We start from the raw sequence: 22,439 nt of genomic DNA, 5'->3' as shown, positions 1-22,439 counted from the left end.
ACGCCGTACAAAGATTACCAGGCTGTCCTGATCACGGCAAATACAACACGTGGCGCCGCCGGCGAACTTTAGAGTAGGAGCAGACCCCGCCAGCCAGCAGCGCGGCAAAGAGGCCCCCACAGAATCGAGCAGGGGCAAATAAAGAATCGGATCCCCCCGTAGTTGTTTTTGCAGGCGATCTTCCGCGGTGGATCCTGCGGCATCGCAGTTGACACCCGCCGCCGGCGCGACCGAGGCGGGGCGAGGGCCAGGGGGCGTGGCACGCGGGTAAGCGAACAAAAACCCGGCGCTGCGGCTTGCCTTTCTTTCTTGTTGCCCCTAGCGGCGCTCGTACGGCCAGAGTGTGTGGCTGGCCTGGCCGGCTGCGACGCGGGTGGGCACAGACAAGGGGGGGCCGGGAGGTAGGAGAAGAGGTTCCTGGAAAACTAGCCGTGGTTTCTCGCGTATCCACCCGGCACCTAACGCAAACAGACACCTTTTGTCCTTTTCGTCCCCGTCGTCTCCTTGCTCTGCTCCTTTATAAGAACGGGAAGGACTCGTTGTGCTAGTCGTTGGCAGCAACCTTCGAGTCCCAGTAGTGCAATTCCCCGAAGACTTTGGCCTTGGCCTCCTCACTTCCACAGGCTCAGCTCCTGCTCTGAAAAACAATGGCTTCCTCCTCCTCTTCGTTCTTCGCCATCGAGCCGCTCGAGTGCGCCGAGGCCTGCCGCTGCGCCATGGACGCCTGCTCCCTCTGCGGGAAGCGCCTGGCCGGGGACCGCGACATCTTCATGTACAGGTTTGTTGTCTGCCTCTGGCGTCTGGCTCTATGCTTGCTTCAAGTTTCCAGACGCAATGCGGATTCGATTTATTGATCCCGAGGTCCTGTGTTGTGATTGCGAAACAACAGAGGGGACACGCCGTTCTGCAGCGAGGAGTGCAGGCACCGCCGGATGGTGAGCGACGGCGTGGGCGCGCGCAAGAACAAGCCCTTCAACTTCAGCACGGAGCATAGGCACGAGGCGCCTGCGGCCGCCGAGCCCGTCCGGGTCCGGATCGCGGCAGACGTGCCCGTCGCGAACTAACCAGCAGGCGCAGAGCAGCATCCGTTCGGCTCCAGTCGAGGAGGAGCCGACACTCCGATCGAGATGAGTAGCGGCAGAATGTAGAATGCAGGCAAAGCAAGGACGCGCCCTCGGCCTCGAGTATCTTTGAGTTCTTTCTTTCTCGTTGTTGTCGATCACGCTTTTTTTTTTTGTATGTGAGCGAGTATGCGAGAGAAATGGGTGTACATGACGGCATTTCCCAGCATTTCAATGGTGGCCCTTTGCAATCAGTACGTTTCTGATCTCGCCCTTGAGCACCTTAGCCTAATCCGAGGGAAAACTGGATCCGAGCCTGGGGGAAAATGTGTGCCCGATCCTGGGGAAATGTCTGTCAGAAGTAGTTGCAATAGTACTATTCTTAGAATCGCCGGACGGCGGCCCTATTTGAGATTCGCTTTTCTCAAAAAGGGACTTGCTTCCTCCGTTCAAAAAAAATACAATTATAATTTCCTACCAAGCTAATCTATATCATATTTAACCAAATATATATATAAAAACTAATATTATTTATCAACCCAAATAATTACAATAAATATTTACCATGAAATGATTTTCATAATATATCTATTTGGAGTCATAAATGCAATTCATATTTTCTATAAACTCAGTCAAATTTAAATAGTCTAGTTTAAACTTAAAAATGCATTTCTTTTGAGATGGAGGTAGAATGTTGTGAGGTGACCTGTGTACCTTCAAAACTTATGATGCCTTATTTGTGTTTGAACACGTGCATAATGCGATGTTAACATAATTATGTTAACGTTCATCATGCAAATTATATTGTACATGCAACTATTTTTACTTTTGAGGATACGGGGGCAGCCCCCCCACCCCCCATCCTGCCGATATGGCTATCTCGAGAAGCGCCTGACGGTGTTGGCTCTAGTTGAGAGTTGAGACTCGTTTTTGGATTTGCTCGCCCTTTGAGAAAACTAATATTGTTTATCATACCAAATAATTATAATTAAAAATTTCCCACGATGCGAACACCAATTCCAAACAGGACTATCTCTTTCTTTTCTTTTCTTTTCTTTATTTATCATACAATAAGAATCCAATTTTTTCTTTAAAAAATATTTTCTTGCAAAAAGTTCTTCCCTTACCTCTCACATTTGGTCCACTGCCAGTCCAGAGGTGGCGAAAGTTTCAACATCCATGCTAAAAACAACCTTTTTAAAAATATTTAGTTTTTCTAATTATACAGTGCAACTCAGACACTCACAACGCACACACACTCACAATACACATACACAACCCTACCCCTATAAGCATTTTTGAAGACTGGGTCGGTAAATCCTTGAGATTGACGAAGTTATCACAGGCGTCTTGCTGTCGATGGGAACGTCGCCTACCACTGAATGCACATGCCGTTAAATTCTAGAAAAATCGCTCCCATGAGAAGTTGAACCCAGAACATGAGATATTACGGAGATTTTTGTAATCACTAGACTACATGCCTTTTTGTTTCTAAAATGTTTTAGTTGATTCTGCGAATATGTATATTAGTAAAATTGGGGAAGAACATATGCGGCCCGTCTAACGGGCAAAAGTACTACTAGATGCCGGCCCATGACATATCGAATGATAACCGAGCAATCAGGGGCCCAGGCTTTTCACGCCACGGGCGGAGAAAAACTACTGGAACCAGACGGCCAATCCTACGGCTCCACTAGGCCCATACGGATTCACCGAAAAGGCAAAAACTAGAGACGCTCCTAGCATCATCAGTATAATTCAGTAGTCCCAAAATCTCGCCCCTGTGTGTGTAAAACCTCCGCGAAGTTCAGGTTTCTCCGTACGCGGAACAGCGAGCGACTGGGCACAGGGGCATCTATTTATTGCACGTGCGATTAGAAGCTATACTATCGTACATAACCGTTAGAGATATAAAAATAGAAATTATTCCGGAACAAAATAAAATGTTCCAAAAAGATAAATCCTAGAACAAATAAAAATGTTTCAAGAAATATCTAGAGATAGAAATTATTTCGAAACAAATAAAATATTTTTAAAAATAGTATCTAAATATAATTAAGTGCGATAATATGACTTCTAGTCGCATGTGCAATGAATAGACATCACGCTGGGCACCCGCTCATTCCTGTACGTGCAGGTGTGGTGCGCCGCCCTGCCCGTGCACATTCTCTCCTACTAGATTCCATTCCATCCTAGGTGTGTAGTGAGTTCTCAATCAACTGAACCGATGCTAGTCCACTGTCCACCACCAAACCAGATTCCATGCGGTGACCCGATCAGGTGTTGTCGACTGTCGAGACTTTTCTAAAGGCGAGTAGGCACCCAGTCCCTAAATTTCGAGGACTGGAAGGTTGAACTAGTTTAGAGCAAAGCCTAGATGTAAGACGTGGCTAGTAGCTCTCGGTCGGCCGGCACATGGTTCCAGCGAGGGGTAAGAGATCGTCGCGTCAAATTATCAAGTAGCGAGCTGGTGTTTCGCAGCTCTTAAAAATTGATGAAGCACGAGGCTCCTCCCATGAGAGAGCAGGCGTGCTGTGCAGTGCAGGATGCAGGATTTTTTTTTTTTTGAGGTTTTGTGATCAATGTTGGTTGGACTGGCACTCGTGCGCGGCAGCGCCACCAACCTGCCTACCGTGCATATGCATGTGGTAGTGGGGCATTATTAGTTGCTCTTGCTCCATGTGGCGTTTGATGAAGAACCATGCATATTGTACCGAGATCTGTAATCGACCAATATCGGACGATGAGTAATTGACAAATCTTATTATAACCGAAGCATCTGAAGCTTTCACGTTAATCGTCACTATATAGGCGTGTAAGGATACTCAACGAATGAGAGACACGCAACATAATCAATTTTTTCATTGTTAGCTATGATCGCCATTTCTTATAAATTTCTCATACTTGTGCTGGTGCTGGTGGGCCGATCGGCCGTATCTCTATTATTGTCGTACCAAATCATAAAGGCAAGCGCCCTAAACTTCGAGGGCATTAGAAGGTTGCATTAGTTGTTCAGACTTCATCAGAACTTTGATGCTGTAGACTAGCTTGGGATTGGCACATGGTTCCGGCAAGAACCAACATATCACCGCACCAGGGGCGGAGTCAATGGTGGGTCCGAAGAGGGCTCCAGCCCCTCCTACCACTGTTGGACCCATGGAACCCCTTCTAAGTCTCTTCTACAATTTTTTTGTCATGGATGCCCCGCAAGAAAAGAATGAAATTGTCTACATATGAAATTTTGTGAGGATAGACTGAAATTGTCTATATATGAAAATAAGCTCATCCTAAGAATTATTCTGAATCCGCCACAATACTGATCACCGGTATCTCTTTTATAGCTAAGCTTGCAAATTAAACGGGGTGCCCCCCAGCCTCCTGCAGTCCAATGGGAGGAAACGGGTGTGCTAGCAGAATGTTTCTTTTATGGAGATTTTGTGATCGAGGTTTGTGGGCCTACCGTGCGGTGCCTGTGGGCCGGTACTTGCTCCATGTGGCGCCTCGCTCTTCCCTCGTCGGCACACCGGCGCGGTGCCCCCACCGCGCGGTTTACCCCTGAATCCCCGTGTGCCACCTTGTTTTTGTTTCGCATGTCGGCGACGCGACCTGAAACGAGCAGAACGGCCTGGCCGGCCACCAACCGGGGACTCACGCTTGCAGCCATGACCCCACCCGCGGCACCACGCCTCATACTTGGAGTCCAGGTAAACTGCGACCGCGTCTTCTCTAGCGAAAACGGCGTCCCCAACACGTTCCCGCCGAGAGCCAAAACGCTCATCAGTCGTTCCCGTCGCTTCCCCGGCGAAAACGACGCACACGAGCAGCAGCCAGCCAATACATATACAGGCGCGCGTGTGTGGCGGCCCGTGGCGTTCCATCAGTTTCATCGACGACGCTGCGTGCCACTCCTGGACCTGGATTCCTGGTGCTGCACGCGCGTATGCCGCCTGGCTTCGGCCCGTGCCGTCGTAGAAACGGGCTGCTGATGCATGCACGCAGAATTGCGCCTCCACTTCACATTTTAATAATGGTTCTTACCTCATGCTGCCCATCACAAGCGTTTTACTAATTTGCAATGAGAGATCCATGATTTTTTTTTCAAGGAAAAGGAATATAATAATAAGGGATGCACCCAGCGTATTGGGGGTGTCATGAAAGCGACAGCTGACAGAGACATACCACAAGTGTGGTGCACAAGCACTGTATTCAACCATAGTTTTGAAAAAAATAATATACCTATTTTTCAAATAGGTCCACACCAAACATCACACTAGTGTATATTGCATATATTGGCCTCGATCCTTTTCAAAATTCCCTGTCTGCCCTCAAGTTTGCCACTGGCCTACTTTTTTTTTTTTGTGTGTGTGTTTGTTTCGCCAAAAGAGGACAAGGTTTCTGTAGGACTGGAAGAAAAGTACCTTGTCATGAATGTCGTTCACGTACAACAGAAATCAAAAGGACAAAAACCTATACTTTACTCGCGTTTCATATCCTTGTTTTTTAAAACAAAAAACAAAATACAAATACTCCACTTGTTATGGGACCTGAAATTCAATACAGCAAAGTTGACCCAATCCTTTTGACTAAACCCAATCTTACAGTACTTAAAACCTAAGCTCAACTCGCAATTTGCACCTTAACTCCAATAGTATTGTTTTGAGGCCAAGCCAAGCCAAGCCAGCCCAGCTCAGTACAGTAGTACACCACCCTTCCGACTTAGGGCCACCCCCAAACAAAACCTGGAGCTAGCCTACCGAGCTCTAGAATCCAACTTTAATAATAGGCTTCAAATTGGACGGTCCGTGTACTTGATCTTCTAAACACCAACGGAAAACGCATAGAATACCTGGATTTGGTGCCCCACGAGGTGTTGCTGCTCGTTATACTAATGGCAGGGCAGCCACCTTGCACCCTGGTTTTGCTCGGCCGCCGGATTCGCCACACAGCACTCAAAGGAGCCAGCTTTAGATTTTTGTTGCAACTTGGCCAGTTGCCTAACCACCTTCCCCGCATTCTCCTCGGAGGATCCACCTCTCATTGGAGGATGTTTGCATTGTTAGATTGTTTTGCTCCCCGTGATTGTGAGGAACCTTCAGAATGCGTGAGCCTCCAGCTTTATGTCTTTGTTCTACGACTGGCTTGTTGTCTTTTCTATTGTATTCTCCTCCTTTACAAAGGCACTATGGTATTAGCATCTCACTAGTGAGCAAGGAAAGGAAGTGTACATGTATTGCTAAAGTTATCGTGGCATCTCACCTTTGCTTGCCCACTTTAGTTTCTGCTTCAATCATCGTGTGACAAAATCCCATGTCATATACATGTTTTCTTCGAGTTAATTGTGATCAATCATTGAGTATGCTTGGAAATGTCTAAATAGAGAGCATGCAAGAGATTTGCCGTTCAATATATAGATATAGTTTTCCCCAAAAAAATATATGTTGATAAAGCAGAGTATGAATGTAAACAAGAGAACAGTAGACGATGGAGGTCGAAGAAAAAAAACTAAGGGTATGTACAAAACCGCATAGAAGCAAGCGACTAATCTTGAGAATCAATTGCCTGAGCCTCTTTGCTCCCACCAAGCGCCACCATGTTCTTAGTTCCTCTTTATTTGAAATATGTATCATGAATATTTAAACAACATATTTGGTTCTTTCTAGACAAATGTAAACTTTACTTTGGATACATCTTCTTAGAACAACTTATATTTGATTGTTATAGTACTGACATAAATCCACCTTTTAGTTTTCATACAATCAATGTACTTGTTGTTTACATATACATTGATAGTTATAGATGAATTAACCTAACATTATGTTTTTAGCGAGTTGACGCACAACCATAATTTCCTACCAATTTGTTTTATTCACAATAAATTTGTTTCTTTCTTGTTGCATATAACCTACTAACCAAGGAACTAAAAAACAAAAGAAAAACCTGAAAAGACTAACAACACAAACCAAACCACAAGGTCCTCCAAACCCCGGTATTCTAGCAAGAACATAAACCATCTCAAGCTGTCGAGCAGAGTGTGCACCGTGGAACCCCACAGAAAACAGAGGGTCCGAAACGAAAAGCGCACCCTCCCCTTGTCCTCCTTCCTTTATAAGCCGCGCTCGTCTCGCCCCCAGCGAACTCCACCACCTTCTTCTTCCTCCTCCTCCCTTGTCCTGGTCCCGGGTCCCGGCCAACAAACAGCAAGAGGGAAAAGTAGTGACGAGCCAAGGAACCAATGGAGGACTACTACTACTTCCCCAGCTCCGGGCAGACCGCCGGCTACGTCGAGGCGGGATTCCCCAGCCACGCCGTGCCTCGCAACCCGAGCTCGCCGTCGCCGAGGCCCCGCCGCGCGTCCCGCGACGCCGGCGAGCTCCGGCACCACTTCCTCGACGCCTGCTTCCGGTGCCGGCGGCATCTCGGTGGGAACAAGGACATCTTCATGTACAGGTAACCGTCAAACGCCAACACACTTAGCGAAAAGTGATAAATTTGCGAGGAGCGCCGTCGTTCTGGTTGCTGATCGGCGCGCGTGGATGTGCAGGGGCGATACTCCGTTCTGCAGCGAGGATTGCCGGCAGCAGCAGATCGAGGCCGACGAGGCGAGGGAGAGGGGGCCCAAGCGGCCCGCCGCCGCGAAGAGGGAGCGGCAGCGGCAGAGCAGCAGCCCGCAGAGGATCCCCCTCTCCCTCTGGGCGCGGTAGATCGATCGATCGAGCTTCGAGTTCGAGCCGGCGGCATCCAACCGAACCACTACTACTACGACACCCGGGCGCCTGAACTGATTGGCGCATGTCGAATCGTCGATGCCTCGAGTTCGTGGCACGCATGTGGCCTCCAGCTAGCTCGTCGGGTGCCAACGAACAAGGCGCGACGAGAAGGTGCCTCTGCAGTTGAGCCAGAGGGGGGCGCGGCTTGCCGGCTTTGTCCCTGTTGTCTCGGAGAAATGACAGGTCGTCCCTTGGCCCAGTTTTTGTGTGGATTACCGAATTATTAGCGCAGGTTTTTGTTCCGTTGCTCGGCGCGATCAAGCGCGACCAACTGGGGTTTGTGTGTGTTTTTGTGTGCGATTGCCATGTACTACTCCAACATCCTGTACGAACTATGATGAACAAATACCATCAAGCGCGAGATGTGGCTTTTCCATATTCAGAGTATCAACTAGCAACGGATTACAGAAACTTCAGGAACCATCAAGGGATGAACTCTGCATCATCAACTCTGAAGAGATCAAAAAGGATTCTGCAATACGCCGGCCGGACACTGCAAAAAGCGAGCCATACCGTCCCCTTACCTGTCACCGTCATGTCCAGGCTGAACACACAGTAGGTACAAACCACCTAATAAACTGATCATTCGTGCCTCCCTGGCATACTCATGGCGTATGTCACTTCTTGTGTTTCATGAGTTCAGCTGTTTAGAAAACGTCTGACCCAAAACTGAAAATTAAAAAACGTCACTTTCTGATGCTCAGTACGATAACAGTACGCACATTTCTTCGATCTGAGCTAAACTGGAAAAAACACTTCCAGTTCAGCGTAGAAGCAGCAACGACCCTGAAGGCTACGGGGCCGTACTGTGCTGTACGGAGGGCATGCCTCAGCAATCGATCCCGAACCCTGCAAGATCACATCTGCCTTTTAGGAGCAGAAATGGTCATATAATTAACAATCAGAAGTACCGATGGAACAGGGCTTCAGAAAAGTGCTCTTTGGAGTTAACAAATCAAAAGTTCCCCCACCGATGATCGACGAGCTCCCTTGGTTAAATTAATTTTGTTTTCGTTCCACCGCCGATGGTGCTTCGCAAGTTGAAACCATGTGCCCACCTCGCACGCTCCAAAGCGACCGAGCGAGCGAGCGAGAGAAGAAAGAATCGTTATAGGAAAGTAGGAAGCCTACGCGCGCCCTCCGAAAACCCCAAAGAAAAAGCCACACTTGCGGAGGGCGGAGCTCCTCCCCGCGCCAGATTCCTGACACGTTACGACATCCCAGGGGCCGAGACCACGGCGCGCCTCGTGCCGGCGGCGAGTGCCGGGCGCCCGGGGGGCAACGCGGGAGCGCCCGGCGCGCGCTCGCACGTGTCAGCGCGTCGCGCCGCGGCGCTGGCCGGCAGCTAGCTGGTGCGCGCGCGCGCCCGCTGCCGCGCCATGCGAGGAGAGCTAGGGCCCGACCCGACGAACGGCGGGCGACCAACCGAGCGGCGAGGCCGGGATAGTTTAGTCGCTGGATCGCCCGGCGAACGCAAGCGCATCGTCGACGGCGAAGTGGACGCCAGTTCGCGGTGTGAAAGAACGTCGATGCTGGTGTTGTTTTCTAGAAGCGGCGTGCACGGAACCATTTGCTCGCGCAGTGGCTGTGTGATGGGAGAGCTTGGTTAGCGGACCATTTAGTATGTCATCATATGGTTTGACGCTCATCTGATTGGAACGTCAATATGTTCATGAATACACATGATTGGTAGCAATAGGGCCTGGGTACTTCGGTTCTAGAAAACAATGCTCTCAGGCTCTCAGCATGTCGCCATGGGAGAATCTGTTCTTTTTTTAATGGGGCTGGGAGAATCTGTTTTCCCCTTTCCAGAGGGAAAAATATCCCACTTGTCAAGGAACTCATGACCACGACATGAAGACCGACAAATTCTAAGGTATGTAGTTTTGAAGTACTTTCTCCGATTGAAAATATAAGTCCGCCGCTAGATAAAATATAAATCAAACCTTTTCACCTTTGATCAAGAATATGTAAAGTTTTAATAGAATGGCAACATAACATTAGCATCACTAGGCATATTACAAAAATTATAATACAATTGTCCTATTTAGTTTATGTAGTACATTTTTTCAGTAAAGTTCATTTTGCCCCTGAACTTATCTTTGATCTTGAGATATTTCTAGTCAAATCGTGATCTTGAGATCATGCAGATTTTCCAATAATGGACTTATATTTCTAACAGATTTACTCCTTGTCAGTTGATTGAGATTTTGCTTTCGTGTCAGTCGACATTCTCGAGCGTCGGATCGGTGGCGGATGGATGAGATTGCATCACGTGTTAACAGCTCAATCGGGCCTGCTGGGGGCTCAATGCAGTACTGCGTTTGGACTGTATAGGACTTTTCTTTTTTGTGACTTGACTGTATAGGACTGGGTGCCATCCATTTTGATGCCTCAGCTTCATTGTCATCGGTGAGCGAGGGCCGACCGGCCGAGGAGGGGAGGCGAATCGAGGAATTAGTCCTTCTCGCCGGAATCGGTGATGTCCATGGGCAAATAGCTGGACCTCCACGCCGGCAGCTAGCAAGCTGCCCCTGCAGATACAGGGCGAGGACGTTGTGTCCTCTCTGCCAATTCGTTTCACGCACGGTGAGTGCTTCCAGTCCCCCTCCTTCTAGATCTCGTGTGCCCAATACCGAATTCGCTGTCACATCAATTCCCCTTCCATTTCCCAATCTGGATGCAAGAGATGGTGGGAGGGGAACCTCTAGGGTTCCTGGAGCTGTTCCCATGGCAGGTGGGATCGTGGAAGGGGTTCATAGTTGATTTGTGCCATTGTAATGTTCTAGGGTTAATAGGTTTTGTGTGATTCTAGGGATTTCTGGTTGGTTTATATGTGATTTCTGCACTCAACATGTGCTCTGTTGTACAGTAGCTTTTGTTACCGGGGAAGGGAGTTCAATATTTATGAGCGCACTTTAGAGATCAGCTTAATATCAAACATTTGATTAATTTCTGCAAGCCTCTTCTTTTGTCAATAGTTTTTGTGCTGGCACATCCTTATTGGTTTGCAACTATTCGTTGAGTTCACTTTCAATCTGCCCTCATAGCTGTTTTAGTTTATCAGAATAGTATAGCTTCTATTCTTGATCTTTTTCTCCTGTCATTTTATCATATTTGTAACACGCTAACATTGTAATGCATATGAACTTAATGTAGCTTCTTACATAATTACACGCTGACTTTTATTGTAATTACATGATGTTGCACCTATGTATACATTTAATTTAGTCATGTAAGTTTTCCAAATCTGCAAATTCGAGTGATGTAATTTTTCATTTTGGTTTAGACTTTGGCTCATCTAGCTTAGCTTGTGATGATAATTTGTGGTGCTTGATTTTTGTAGAATTTAGATTTTCTTTGTGGCATGTTTTCTAAAGAAGTGGTCCCTGGTAATTTATTTTGATATATAATAGTCTCTTGTCTAGCCAGTATCGTTTTGCAAAATATTTGTTGACTTTTTGAGTCTGCTCACCCTAAGGAAGGATCTCAACTGGATGTCTAATGCGTGTGAGAGAGATTGAAGTTATCTATTTCACATACTTTACCTGAGTTCTACTAGGTTCCATTTGTAGACTGTTATCTAGATGTTCTACTATAGGTTCATATGTTTCGTGGTTTGTGTGATTTTGTCTTTTGTGGTTGATTAGAGCCATAATTGTGTTAGGTTTTTCTGTAAGATAATAATTACTATATTGTTTAGCAGTAAAGAAACATTTATCAACCTATGGTGTTGTTTGGGGTTTTCAAAAAGCTAGTATTAGCATCTGGCAAATGATCATTTTTAGTTAATACAAGACTTTGTCTTACCCTTTTGCAAGTCAGATTATTACTTTATTGTGTAGCAAATAAAAAAATAAACTCTTTGCTTTTCTGATATATTAATATATAGTGTTATATGTTTAGTGTTCTTTTGATTGGTGTTGTTGATCATGTCAGAGGACTCCACAAAAGGATGATGGCCCCGCCATTGAGGGTCTTTGAGGAAGATCTGCATGGTGCATTTACCAGGTTCTAGGGGAAAACTTATGTGGTCATTGTACTAAATTTACAACTAGAGAAGTTTGTGTGATAGCCACATTACTCCTGTGTAATTTTCTAAACATAGTAGAAAAGTTACATAGTAACTATTATGAGCTTGTTTTCTTTATGAAGATCAAGTAGTTAAATATAATTTTCATTTTATATCGTTTAGTCTTGCAATGCTTTCATCCCATCAGATATTACAATGTGATTTTTAGTGTAACTTGTGCATATGACAACTATAAGAACCTTTATCTCTATATTTCACATTACTTTATAGACTTATTTTTGTATTTCTATAATTCTTTTTGTATTTCCATGATTCTTTTTGTATTGTGCTACCATTGTACTTCCATGATTCTTTTTGTATTGGGGCTAAAAGGCTGTTAGTTTATTCCCACAAGTTTTTATTATAACGATTATATGCATTCTTACTAATTATATTGTGTTTCCTTTGTTCCTTTTTCCACAAGTGGAGCCAAAAAAATCACTCCACCTCCACTGCAAGGGGTCATGGTCCTTTTTTGTGAGTAAGGTATTTTCAACTTTCTTTCCCGATTATAGTTTAAACTTGTTATAGGTACATAGAATGATTTTTTGTATCTTATGTTCATGCTTGTTGTACATATTTTTTGAGGGGGGGTATAATCAATCCTCTTTTATTTAATATGTAGTAGGATCTGTTCATACATGCATCTTTGTGGACTTTATTTTTGGTATACAGACTCATAGCTCTTCTGTTGGATGTGCTGCTCCTTTTTGAGACATTTATATGTTATTGTTTTGTGTGAAACTACTTTCTGGTAGTTGGGCTTCTTTTTTTATTTCAATTAGAGTTACTAATACTTTACTTACACGATAAATTTTTGTGTATCTTGTGTGTATTGTCGCTGTTATTTAAAAAATATGCGTAAAACTTACATCAGTCCTTTTATATTGATTGTAGCAACCATGTTACTATGCATTTCTATCGCCACTTCTATGTGGTTTTTCTTTCATACGAAATAACTTATATGATTTCACATGATTGTGTTTTCTTATGCCACATTGTGCCAACTCTGAATATTTTAAAACTTTGAACATGTTGTAAATTCATTTAGTTCGGAAATTATAATTTATTCACTCATTAGTTTGATTAACTTGAGCTCTTGTTTTTTGTTGGAGCAAAAAAATTACCAGCGAGTTAAACTTTTGTACTACAAATGAGTGCCCATTGATAAAGCTATTTACAGTATATGAAGCTCATGTTTGCTGGCTGGGAATATCCTTCGACTACTAATGCCAGTTTCAGGTAATAAAGCTGCTAGAACATCTTTTTTTTTACTTCTCTAGCTCCTGGTATATCTAATAATCTAAAGCAGTAACTGAGTTGGCTCTAAAACATTTGCACTTAACTTTATGCATTAGTTTTCCACCCTACTTTGATTGGCACTGGAATGAGTAGCTCTCTGATACTCAGTACTCGTTGTCAAGCACTGGGTCTCATGATAGCACAAAAAAGGCTCCATCTACACGGATCTCCTTTTACAGCAGGTATGATATCTAATTCTTTGGCAATGACACATGTTTTTCAGCTTTTAATGGTATACAAGAACTATAATTCTTAACATGGGCCTGTCTTGATTTTTCAGGTCAAAATTTTCAGGTGTTAAACTTTTTAGGTTTGTGTCAAAATTTTTAGATGTGTTTTTTTTTCTTGTTATCAGCCCAAAAAATATACCTCTAAATGTTTACTTTTCAAGATATTTTTTTCTTATTATCAGCCAAAAATTGTACATGTAAATGTTTGTTTTCTTGTTATCAACCCAGAAATTGTACCTGTAAATGTATTTTCATATGTAATTGTACCCAGAAATGATTTTTTTGTTTGTTATCAGCCAAGAAATTCTACCTGTAAGTGTGTGTGCATGTGTGTGTGTGGGGGGTTGTGTAGGTTTGAGTGGAGCAGATGTTGCAAATGTCCGAGTAAATGTATGTTTATTGTGGAAAAAATTGTACAAGTACTTTTTTGTTTATTTGTTATTTTTCTTTGTTTCTATTCTAAAGCAAACAAAACAGGCACTTACAGGACCAAATGTCAAGTACCAACTGCTAACAGGTCTACCGATCACCGGCGCACCCATTTTGGCTCAGTCTAAATGTTTGCGCTACAGTAAAAACAAATTTGCTAGCATCCAGTAGTAGCGGTTCACACTTCACAGAAATGGGTAGTAGGCCGTGCTATGGTATAGAATTAGTGACTGACAGTTAGATTTCAGTCGATTGACATGTAGACAGACCCTAATTCTAATCGGAGAAAGTTATTGGTGTTTGAACTTGAAATGTCACTCAAGCAACCACCAGAGCTTAAGATTGCTCCAAGCTTATATATACACGATTGTCGGTACCCTATAGTAGGGATACCCACTCTTACTGCAGCAAGGCAGGACCCGCGTAGTTATCCGTAACTACGCGTAAGGACGGAGTAGCCAGGCCCCACCGGTCAGGCTCTTTCCTCACCAGGCCAACGGCCCCGGACCCGTTCCCCGCATGGGGATGGGTCCGGAGACGCCACGTGTCTCTAAGAAAGGGAAGCTCCGAGCTGACAGCCGAGGCCTCGGACCCCCCCCCATAGGGGTCCGGGACCTCCTGCGCCCATCCAGACCCCCCTTACCGCGTGGGGGTCCGGAGCCGCCACGTGTCCCGGAGGCGCGGGCTCGAGCGCGAGTCCTCCGCAAGGAGACTCGCCCACCCACCGCATTTAATGCGGATGGTTGAGGCGTGCTCTATCGCCGCGGCACGCAGGACAGCCTTTGTCAGGCCTCACTGTGCACCGCGTATTACCAAGGTACACAGTGCAGCCACCTGTGCCACACCCGCGCAGAGCCCGTCTGCAGCATTAAATGGATACGACGGCACGGCACTTTTCCATCATGCCGCCTACGCCGCAAGCCACACAGCCCGTTCAGCTACGTGGCAGGCGACGCCACTAGCTACGTCTGGCATCGTCCCGACAAGACAGCGCCTGGACATGATGAATGAGGGACTCCAGGAGCAGGCAAGGGATTCCAGGAGAGAGATCCCCGTTGCCTGCGATGCCATGATGTATGAACAGTATGTTATTTTATACTACACCGTTGGGCCCACTTGTCGGGGACCCAACAGCCATGTACGCGCCTCCCTTGAGATATAAAAGGGGGGGCGCTCGCTGCGCACTACAAGCTCGCGGGACACACAAGCTCTCGAATCCTCTCTCACTCTCGTGGGAAGGCAATACAACACACAGTGGACGTAGGGTATTACGCTTCAGCGGCCCGAACCACTCTAAATCTTGCTGTGTTCCTCGTGTTCTTGAGTGAGATCCATCTGGGACTAGCTAACCCCCGAGTACACACCCTCTGGGCTAGGGCGGGTGCCTTCCGCCACCCGGACGTGGTTTGCAGCACCACGACATTTGGCGCGCCAGGTAGGGGCCTTTAGCTGGTCGCAGTTCATCTCTTCTTCGGCCCCATGGTTCGTGTGGACGACATAGAGATGACGGAGGGTGTGGCGTCCTCCACGCCACACGCCCCTCGTGTTCCTGCTCCAGGGGCAACTGTGCCTGCGGAGCAGCCACCGTCGGCGGCGGCGCGCGCTGCTCGCCGGCAAGAGTCAGGGCGCCCATCAAGGGCCCCCTCACAAGCTGCGAGCGGTGGAGCGCTGGCAGCGGCTAGGGAGATGCTTCGCAACCCCCCGGCTGAAGCAGCCTCGCCGGAAGCCCTGAAGCAGTGGCGGGATGACGTTGACTGTCTCCTCCACCTGGCTCAGGCCTCCCCCAGTTCTGCAAGGACTGGGCAACGACCTCCGCCCGGCAACGCGGTGGTACCTTACCGCCAGCGTCAGGGCGGTGCGTCGGCATCCGTGCACTCCCCTACCGTTAGGGGTGCACGAACAGAAGACCTGCGGGCGGAGCTCAACCGCCGGCGCGCGGGAGAGGATGCCCGCGTCTCCGTTGAGAGGGCGCGAGAGCGCCGTCTTAACATTGAGGGCCGCAACCTCAACGCCGACTTGGACGTGGTAGCACCCAAGCCCCCGATGAACGCCCGGATACAGTCAGGCGCACCAGTTGCTGGGGTGGGCTGCGCTGCGCTGGCGAAGCACCTCCGCGCAGTGGCATGGCCATCCAAGTTCCGCCCCCACCTGCCGGAAAAGTACAACGGTACCACTAACCCGTCAGAGTTCCTGCAGGTGTACGTTACCGCCATCACAGCGGCTGGTGGTAACGGCGCCGTCATGGCAAGCTACTTTCATGTAGCCTTGTCTGGGCCAGCCCGGACCTGGCTCATGAACCTCACACCTGGGACGATCTAGTCCTGGGAAGAGCTCTGTGCGAGGTTCACAGCGAACTTCACCAGTGCGTACCAGCAGCATGGTGTGGAGGCACACCTTCACGCCGTGAGGCAAAAACCCGGAGAAACGCTCCGGGCCTTCATCTCGCGCTTCACCAAGGTACGGGGTACCATTCCTCGTATCTCAGATGCATCTATTATCACTGCTTTCCTCCAGGGGGTACGTGACGAGAAGATGCTCGAGAAGCTGGCGACGCACGAGGTGGAAAGCGTCACTACGCTTTTCTCCCTGGCAGACAAGTGTGCCAGGGCCGCTGAGGGCCGTGCATGGCACTCAGCCCCCCAAGACGGAGACGCCAAGGCTGGCGGCTCCAGTGCTACCGCTCAGGGCGGTGGCAAGAAGAAGAAGAACAAGAACCAGAATCGCGGGGAACTGCAATCCGGCGGACCAGTCGTTGCAGCAGCAGCGCCAGCGGCGGCGCCGGCTGCGGCAGCAACGGCTGGGGGCCAGAATGCACATGGCAAATGCCCTCGCCCGCAAGGTGGAAGCGGAGGTTCATGCCCAGTGCATCCCACCGCTCGCCACAGCGCCGCTGACTGCCGCGAGATCCAGAAGCTCGCGAAGCGGGTCAGTGGGCGGCGTGAGCAGTCCTCCAAAGACGGCTCACCCCCTCCTCGCCAGCGGGCTGGCAAGGAGAAGGCCTTCGACAGCGGGGCCGCCGCTAGGGAGAAGGAGCTGGGGTACCAATCCCCCGCTCGAGAGCTGAAGGGCGTCTACCACGACGACGACTCCGATTCCGACAACGGCGACCGCCGCAAGAAGCTGTACGTAATGTACAGCGGAAGCTGGGAGCTTGTCTCCCGACGGGACGTGAAGACCCTTTGCCGGGAGGTCCTTTCGGTGAAGCCGGGGGTCCCGAAGGCGGCGCCGCACCAGAGGTGGATGAACACCACCATCTCTTTCGGGCCATCCGACTGCCCGGAGAATATGGCCGGAGCTGGTGTACTACCTCTAGTCACCGCCCCTGTCATATCCAACGTAAGGCTCTATCCCGTGCTGATTGACGGTGGGGCTGGCCTCAATGTCATCAGCTATGCAGCGTTCAAGCAGCTGCAGATCCCGGAGTCCAAGCTGACTCCCTCTCGCCCATTCTCTGGAGTGGGCCCACACCCGGTGTTCCCTCTGGGGAGCATCACATTGCCGGTCACGTTCGGGACTGAGGAGAACTTCCGCACAGAGAGCGTTCTATTCGATGTTGCGGAAGTGAACCTCCCGTTCAACGCCATCATTGGCTGGCCGGCGCTCTACCGCTTCATGGCCATTGCTCATTATGAGTATTTGGTCTTGAAAATGCCTTCCCCTGCCGGAGTCCTCACCGTGCAGGGCGACTGCACCGCTGCCGTCGTTGCAGTTGAGAGACTGCATGCTCTGGCGGTAGAGGCTGCACGTTCCGAGGAGGATCCATCCACCTCGCAACCCAAGGCGCCTGGTAAGACTCCCAAGGTCCAACCGTCCGATCCGGACCATGTTCCCGTGAAGACGGTACAGATTGGAGCGGACTCCACCAGGACCACCCGCATCGCGGGGAACCTGGAGGAGAAATAGGAAGACGCGCTCATCGCTTTCCTCCGGGCAAATGTTGACGTGTTCGCCTGGGAACCGTCACAGATGCCCGGGATCCCCAGGGAAGTGATCGAGCACAATCTGAGGATCTACCCCGACGCCACGCCGGTGCGCCAGAAGCCTCGGAAGCAGTCCGTGGAGCGACAGAACTTCATCCGCGAAGAAGTCCATAAGCTCCTACACGCCGGCTTCATCGAGGAGGTCCACCACCCCGAGTGGTTGGCCAATCCGGTCGTCGTCCCAAAGGCCAACGGGAAGCTTCGGATGTGCATCGACTACACCAGCCTCAACAAGGCATGTCCTAGAGACCCCTATCCTCTTCCGCGTATCGATCAGATCGTGGACTCCACCTCCGGGTGTGACCTTTTGTCTTTCCTAGATGCATACTCTGGTTTCCACCAGATCTAGATGTCTAGAGAGGATAGGAAGCATACTGCCTTTGTAACAGTAGATGGGCTTTATTGCTACATTGTCATGCCGTATGGTCTAAGGAATGCCTTACCCACGTTTGTACGAGCTATGAACAAAACCTTCTGTAATCTTATTAGAGATATTGTTGAGGTTTATGTCGATGACATTGTGGTCAAGACTAAGGTAGGGTCGACACTAGTGGAGGACCTGTCCCTCGTCTTCGACCGGCTCCGCGCCACGCGCACGAAGCTGAACCCAGAGAAGTGCATCTTCGGCGTCTCAGCAGGGAAGCTGCTGGGTTTCCTGGTCTCACATCGAGGCATCGAGGCAAACCCAGCCAAGATCAAGGCGATCGAAGCAATGAGGCCTCCTGGCCGCATCAAGGACGTCCAGAAGCTTACTGGATCTCTCGCTGCTCTTAGCCGCTTCATATCGAGGCTAGCTGAGAGGGACCTCCCCTTCTTCAAACTATTGAGGTGGTCCGGTCCATTTTCTTGGACCGAAGAGGCTGAACAGACCTTCCTGGAACTGAAGCGGCACCTCACCTCGCTGCCAGTATTGGTGGCTCCAGAGCCCGGTGAGCCATTATTTCTGTATCTTGCTGCGTCTGCGGAGGCAGTCAGCATGGTGCTGGTCGCCGACAGAACGGAGCAAGCTCGCCAGGGGGACACCAGGGTCTCCTTGGCCAAAGATGGTGAGCCGGACCCCGGACACGGGGGCCCGTCAGCCTCACCTCTGCCTGAAGCCCCAGACCCCGCACAAGGGGGTCCGGACGAGCCTTGTGCCAGTGGGAAACCAGAGCCACTGGGGGCCCAAGGACCTGATGTGGTGGATAAGGGCGAGCCGGACCCGGTAACAGGGTCCGGACCGTCCAAAAGCCAGTTTACTACGTCAGTGAAGTCCTCCACGAGGCGAAGACCAGGTACCTTGAGACGCATAAGCTTATCTATGCAATACTTATTGCGTCCAGGAAACTGCGCCACTACTTTCAGGCACACCGAGTTGTCGTAGTGACCTCTTACCCGTTAAGAGCGATCCTGCACAACTCCAACGCCACAGGCAATATCGCCAAGTGGGCGGCAGAGCTGGCTGAGTTCCAACTGGACTTCCAGCCACGCCATGCAGTCAAGTGCCAGATCCTGGCTGATTTCATAGCGGAGTGGACTCCTTCCCCAAGCAATTCTGGGGGTCCGGTCGTCAACGCTGGGCCCCCGGAGCCGGAAATCAGGGCACCAATCTTCACCGAGCCCCACTGGACACTCTTCTTCGACGGGTCCGCCTGCGAAAAGTGGGCTGGAGCTGGTGTGGTCCTCATCGACCCAAACAGAGATCAGCTGAAGTACATGGTGCACCTTGAGTTCAAGGCCACCAACAACATGGCGGAGTACGAAGCTCTGATCTTTGGCCTAACGCAAGCCCTCTCATTGGGGGTCCGGCAGATTCTGGTGAAGGGGGACTCCCAGTTAATCATCAAGCAGGTCCGAGGGGATTGCAACTGCAACAATCCCCAGCTCGCGGCATACCTCATACACGTGAGGAAGCTCGAGAAGGACTTCGACGCCTTGGAACTGCAACACATTCCCTGCGAGCACAACTCAGCAGCAGATGATCTCTCTGCGAGAGCATCTACCTGGGCATCCGTGCCCGAGGGTGTCTTTGAAAGACGGCTGCTGAGACCTACCGCCCAGCCTGCCGAGCTGGGTGAAGGGGATCAAGCTAGCACCTCGAAGCCAGCGGTTCCGGCAGCACTCCACCTATGGTGCCCGACCTGGACCGTGTGCCCTGTTGAGGATCCTAGTGACCTCACAGAGCCACCCCCACCTACTCAGGGAGCTCCCGATGCATGGATCTCCGAGATCCGGGACTACCTGAAAGATAACATCCTCCCTGATGACGATGTGTCCGCTGAGCGCATAGTCCGATTGGCTAAACGCTACGCGGTGGTAGAAGGGGATCTCTACCGCCGTGGCGCCAACGGTGTCCTCATGCGGTGCATTTCCCAGGGAGAGAGCTGCGAGTTGCTCGCGGAGATCCATGGAGGCAAGTGCGGAAGTCATTCCTCCTCACGCACGCTTGTTGGCAAGGCCTTTCGGCATGGCTTCTACTGGCCAACAGCACTCGAGGATGCGGCTGAGCTGGTAAGGTCCTGCAAAGCATGCCAATTCCATGCAAAGCAAATATACACCCCGGCTCAAGCTCTGCAGATGATTTCGCCCTCATGGCCATTCGCTGTGTGGGGCGTGGATATCCTGGGGCCATTCCCCCGGCTGTCGGCGGGTACCGGTTCCTCTATGTCGCCATCGACAAGTTCACCAAGTGGCCGGAAGTTACCCCTGTGGTGAATATCACTAAGAAATCAGCAGTCGCATTCCTCAGGTCCATTGTGTGCAGATTTGGCGTCCCAAACCGCATCATCGCGGATAACAGGACCCAATTCAAAAGCAGACTCTTCCAAGGGTACTGTGAGGACATCGGCATCCAGCTAAGCTTTGCGTTCGTAGCACACCCCCGCAGCAATGGACAGGTTGAGAGAGCGAATGCAGAGATCCCCAGGGGACTCAAGACCCGTACCTACAACTGCTTGAAGAAGCATGGTGCCAAATGGGTTGACGAGCTTCCATGCGTACTATGGGGCAACCGGACCACACCCAGCCGAGCCACCGGGGAGACTCCGTTCTTCCTGGTCTACGGGGCTGAAGCATGCCTTCCCCCAGAAATTCACCTGGGCTCACCACGGGTCCAGGCCTTTGACGAATCCATGCAGGAACAGCTGCGGCGTGACGACGTGGACTTCGTTGATGAGCGAAGGTGGCGAGCAGCAATCCGAAATGCACGCTACAACCAGGCGCTCCGGCGCTATCATCAACGGTTCGTGCACAGTAGGGAGCTCCGGGCTGGCGACCTCGTCCTCAGACGGATCCTGAGCCGAGCTGGGCTCCACAAACTTTCCCCCAGCTGGGAGGGGCCCTTCAGGGTTACAGAGGTATGCCGGCTCGGATGCGTTCGTCTCGCCACAGAAGATGGAGTGCCGCTGCCCAACCCATAGAACATAGAGCATCTGCGTAAGTTTTACACCTAGGCAGAGCCGGAAAATAAACTTTTTCTTTGTAATAAGATAGAGTTACCGTTCGGCCCAGAGCGGTTGGGGGCCACCCCCATAAACCCGACCTCTGGCATCCATCGCACCGTCGGTTAACGCGCGGCTCAAAACGGTAGAGGTCCGACCTCGTAAACCCGGCCTCTGGCATCCATCGCGCAAGCCATGTACATCAAGATTGTAAAGGAAATAATTTCTCCCAGTCCTGTCTTTGTGTCAAAATTTAAATTCGCATTCCGATTCTCAAGTTTTTACTTCTCTAACCCCCGCGGGGACCTCTACCCTTGTTGCTACAACTAAGATCTGAATTGAGTTGCTGGACTGCCGTACATATCCGGACCCTCTTGCTGCTGGAGAGGAGTCCAGACCCCTAAGGACCTACTCTGGAGAGCGGGTGCTTGTTTCCTAGGGTGGTCCGGAGTCCTGTGTAGCCGCTTAGCTGGTTCCGTACCCAAAAGCCTACACACTCCACCACCCTGTAACGAGTACTCTAGTACCTGGAGCTGGGTAATTAAGGGCCCTGACCCCGTTCCAGCTCAAGAGTTGGTTCTCTAAGTCCAACACGGCATGTCCAGTCCTATATCTCAAAGGATCGAGTACAACAAAGTGACCTTGCCCACTGCTGCGAGAGGCCTGGGTCGATGAAGCCAGGTCCGGAAAGATCGTGCTGTTTCCTGGAATGGTCCGGAGCCCTGTGTAGCGCCTTAGCCTGGTCCCGTACCCTAAGCCTACACACTCCACCACTCTGTAACAAGCACTGAGCAACTTGGACTTGCGCATCTAGAGCCCCAGACCTAGTACCAGCCTGGCGCTAGTCAGGGATAAGTCCCGCGGGCCTGCTACTAAGCTGTAAATTTGAAGTGGTACACAGGTTAAGTCCGGACTGGTGGTAGCCAGCCTCAAACCATTGAGCCTACCTACCAGGGGGTCCTAGCATCCGCTTCAAAGCCTTCATGCAGATCAAGGTCCGGTCTCAATGGTAGACAGACTCAAAACAACTGAGTCTATCTCCCGAGGGGCCCGGAGCATCCGCTTTGTCCCACACATCATGAACGGATTCTGCATGCGTCAAACAGCTAAGTTGCAGTATCATTGCTACTGTATAAGTGAACTTGATTCTTCTCCCTGTAGTTCTGTATGCTACACAGG

At 49.9% G+C, this 22,439-nt stretch overlaps 2 protein-coding genes and 1 long non-coding RNA gene across 3 annotated transcripts; all 3 read left to right on the top strand.

Annotated features, from left to right (window-relative positions):
* Positions 1–537: 537 nt before the first annotated feature.
* On the top strand, positions 538–1,290 carry LOC120657536 (FCS-Like Zinc finger 1-like). Its single transcript, XM_039935868.1, has 2 exons — positions 538–778; positions 890–1,290. The coding sequence occupies exons 1-2, from the start codon at positions 648–650 to the stop codon at positions 1,062–1,064; spliced, it is 306 nt and encodes a 101-aa protein (XP_039791802.1). The 5' UTR covers positions 538–647; the 3' UTR covers positions 1,065–1,290.
* A 5,893-nt stretch (positions 1,291–7,183) lies between these two features.
* LOC120712889 (FCS-Like Zinc finger 3-like) lies at positions 7,184–8,210 on the top strand. Its single transcript, XM_039998819.1, has 2 exons — positions 7,184–7,508; positions 7,603–8,210. Exons 1-2 carry the CDS (start codon positions 7,294–7,296, stop codon positions 7,760–7,762), a joined length of 375 nt encoding a protein of 124 aa, XP_039854753.1. The 5' UTR covers positions 7,184–7,293; the 3' UTR covers positions 7,763–8,210.
* A 1,997-nt stretch (positions 8,211–10,207) lies between these two features.
* Positions 10,208–13,835, top strand: LOC120657532. Its single transcript, XR_005668226.1, has 4 exons — positions 10,208–10,417; positions 11,768–13,142; positions 13,259–13,384; positions 13,483–13,835. It is a non-coding gene; the product is annotated as an uncharacterized LOC120657532 (long non-coding RNA).
* Positions 13,836–22,439: the final 8,604 nt, after the last annotated feature.

Source organism: Panicum virgatum, chromosome 1K (assembly GCF_016808335.1).
Source record: "Panicum virgatum strain AP13 chromosome 1K, P.virgatum_v5, whole genome shotgun sequence".
NCBI lineage: Eukaryota > Viridiplantae > Streptophyta > Magnoliopsida > Poales > Poaceae > Panicum > Panicum virgatum.
Note: the sequence above shows the minus strand (reverse complement) of the source record. Positions and strands in the feature narration are given on the sequence as shown.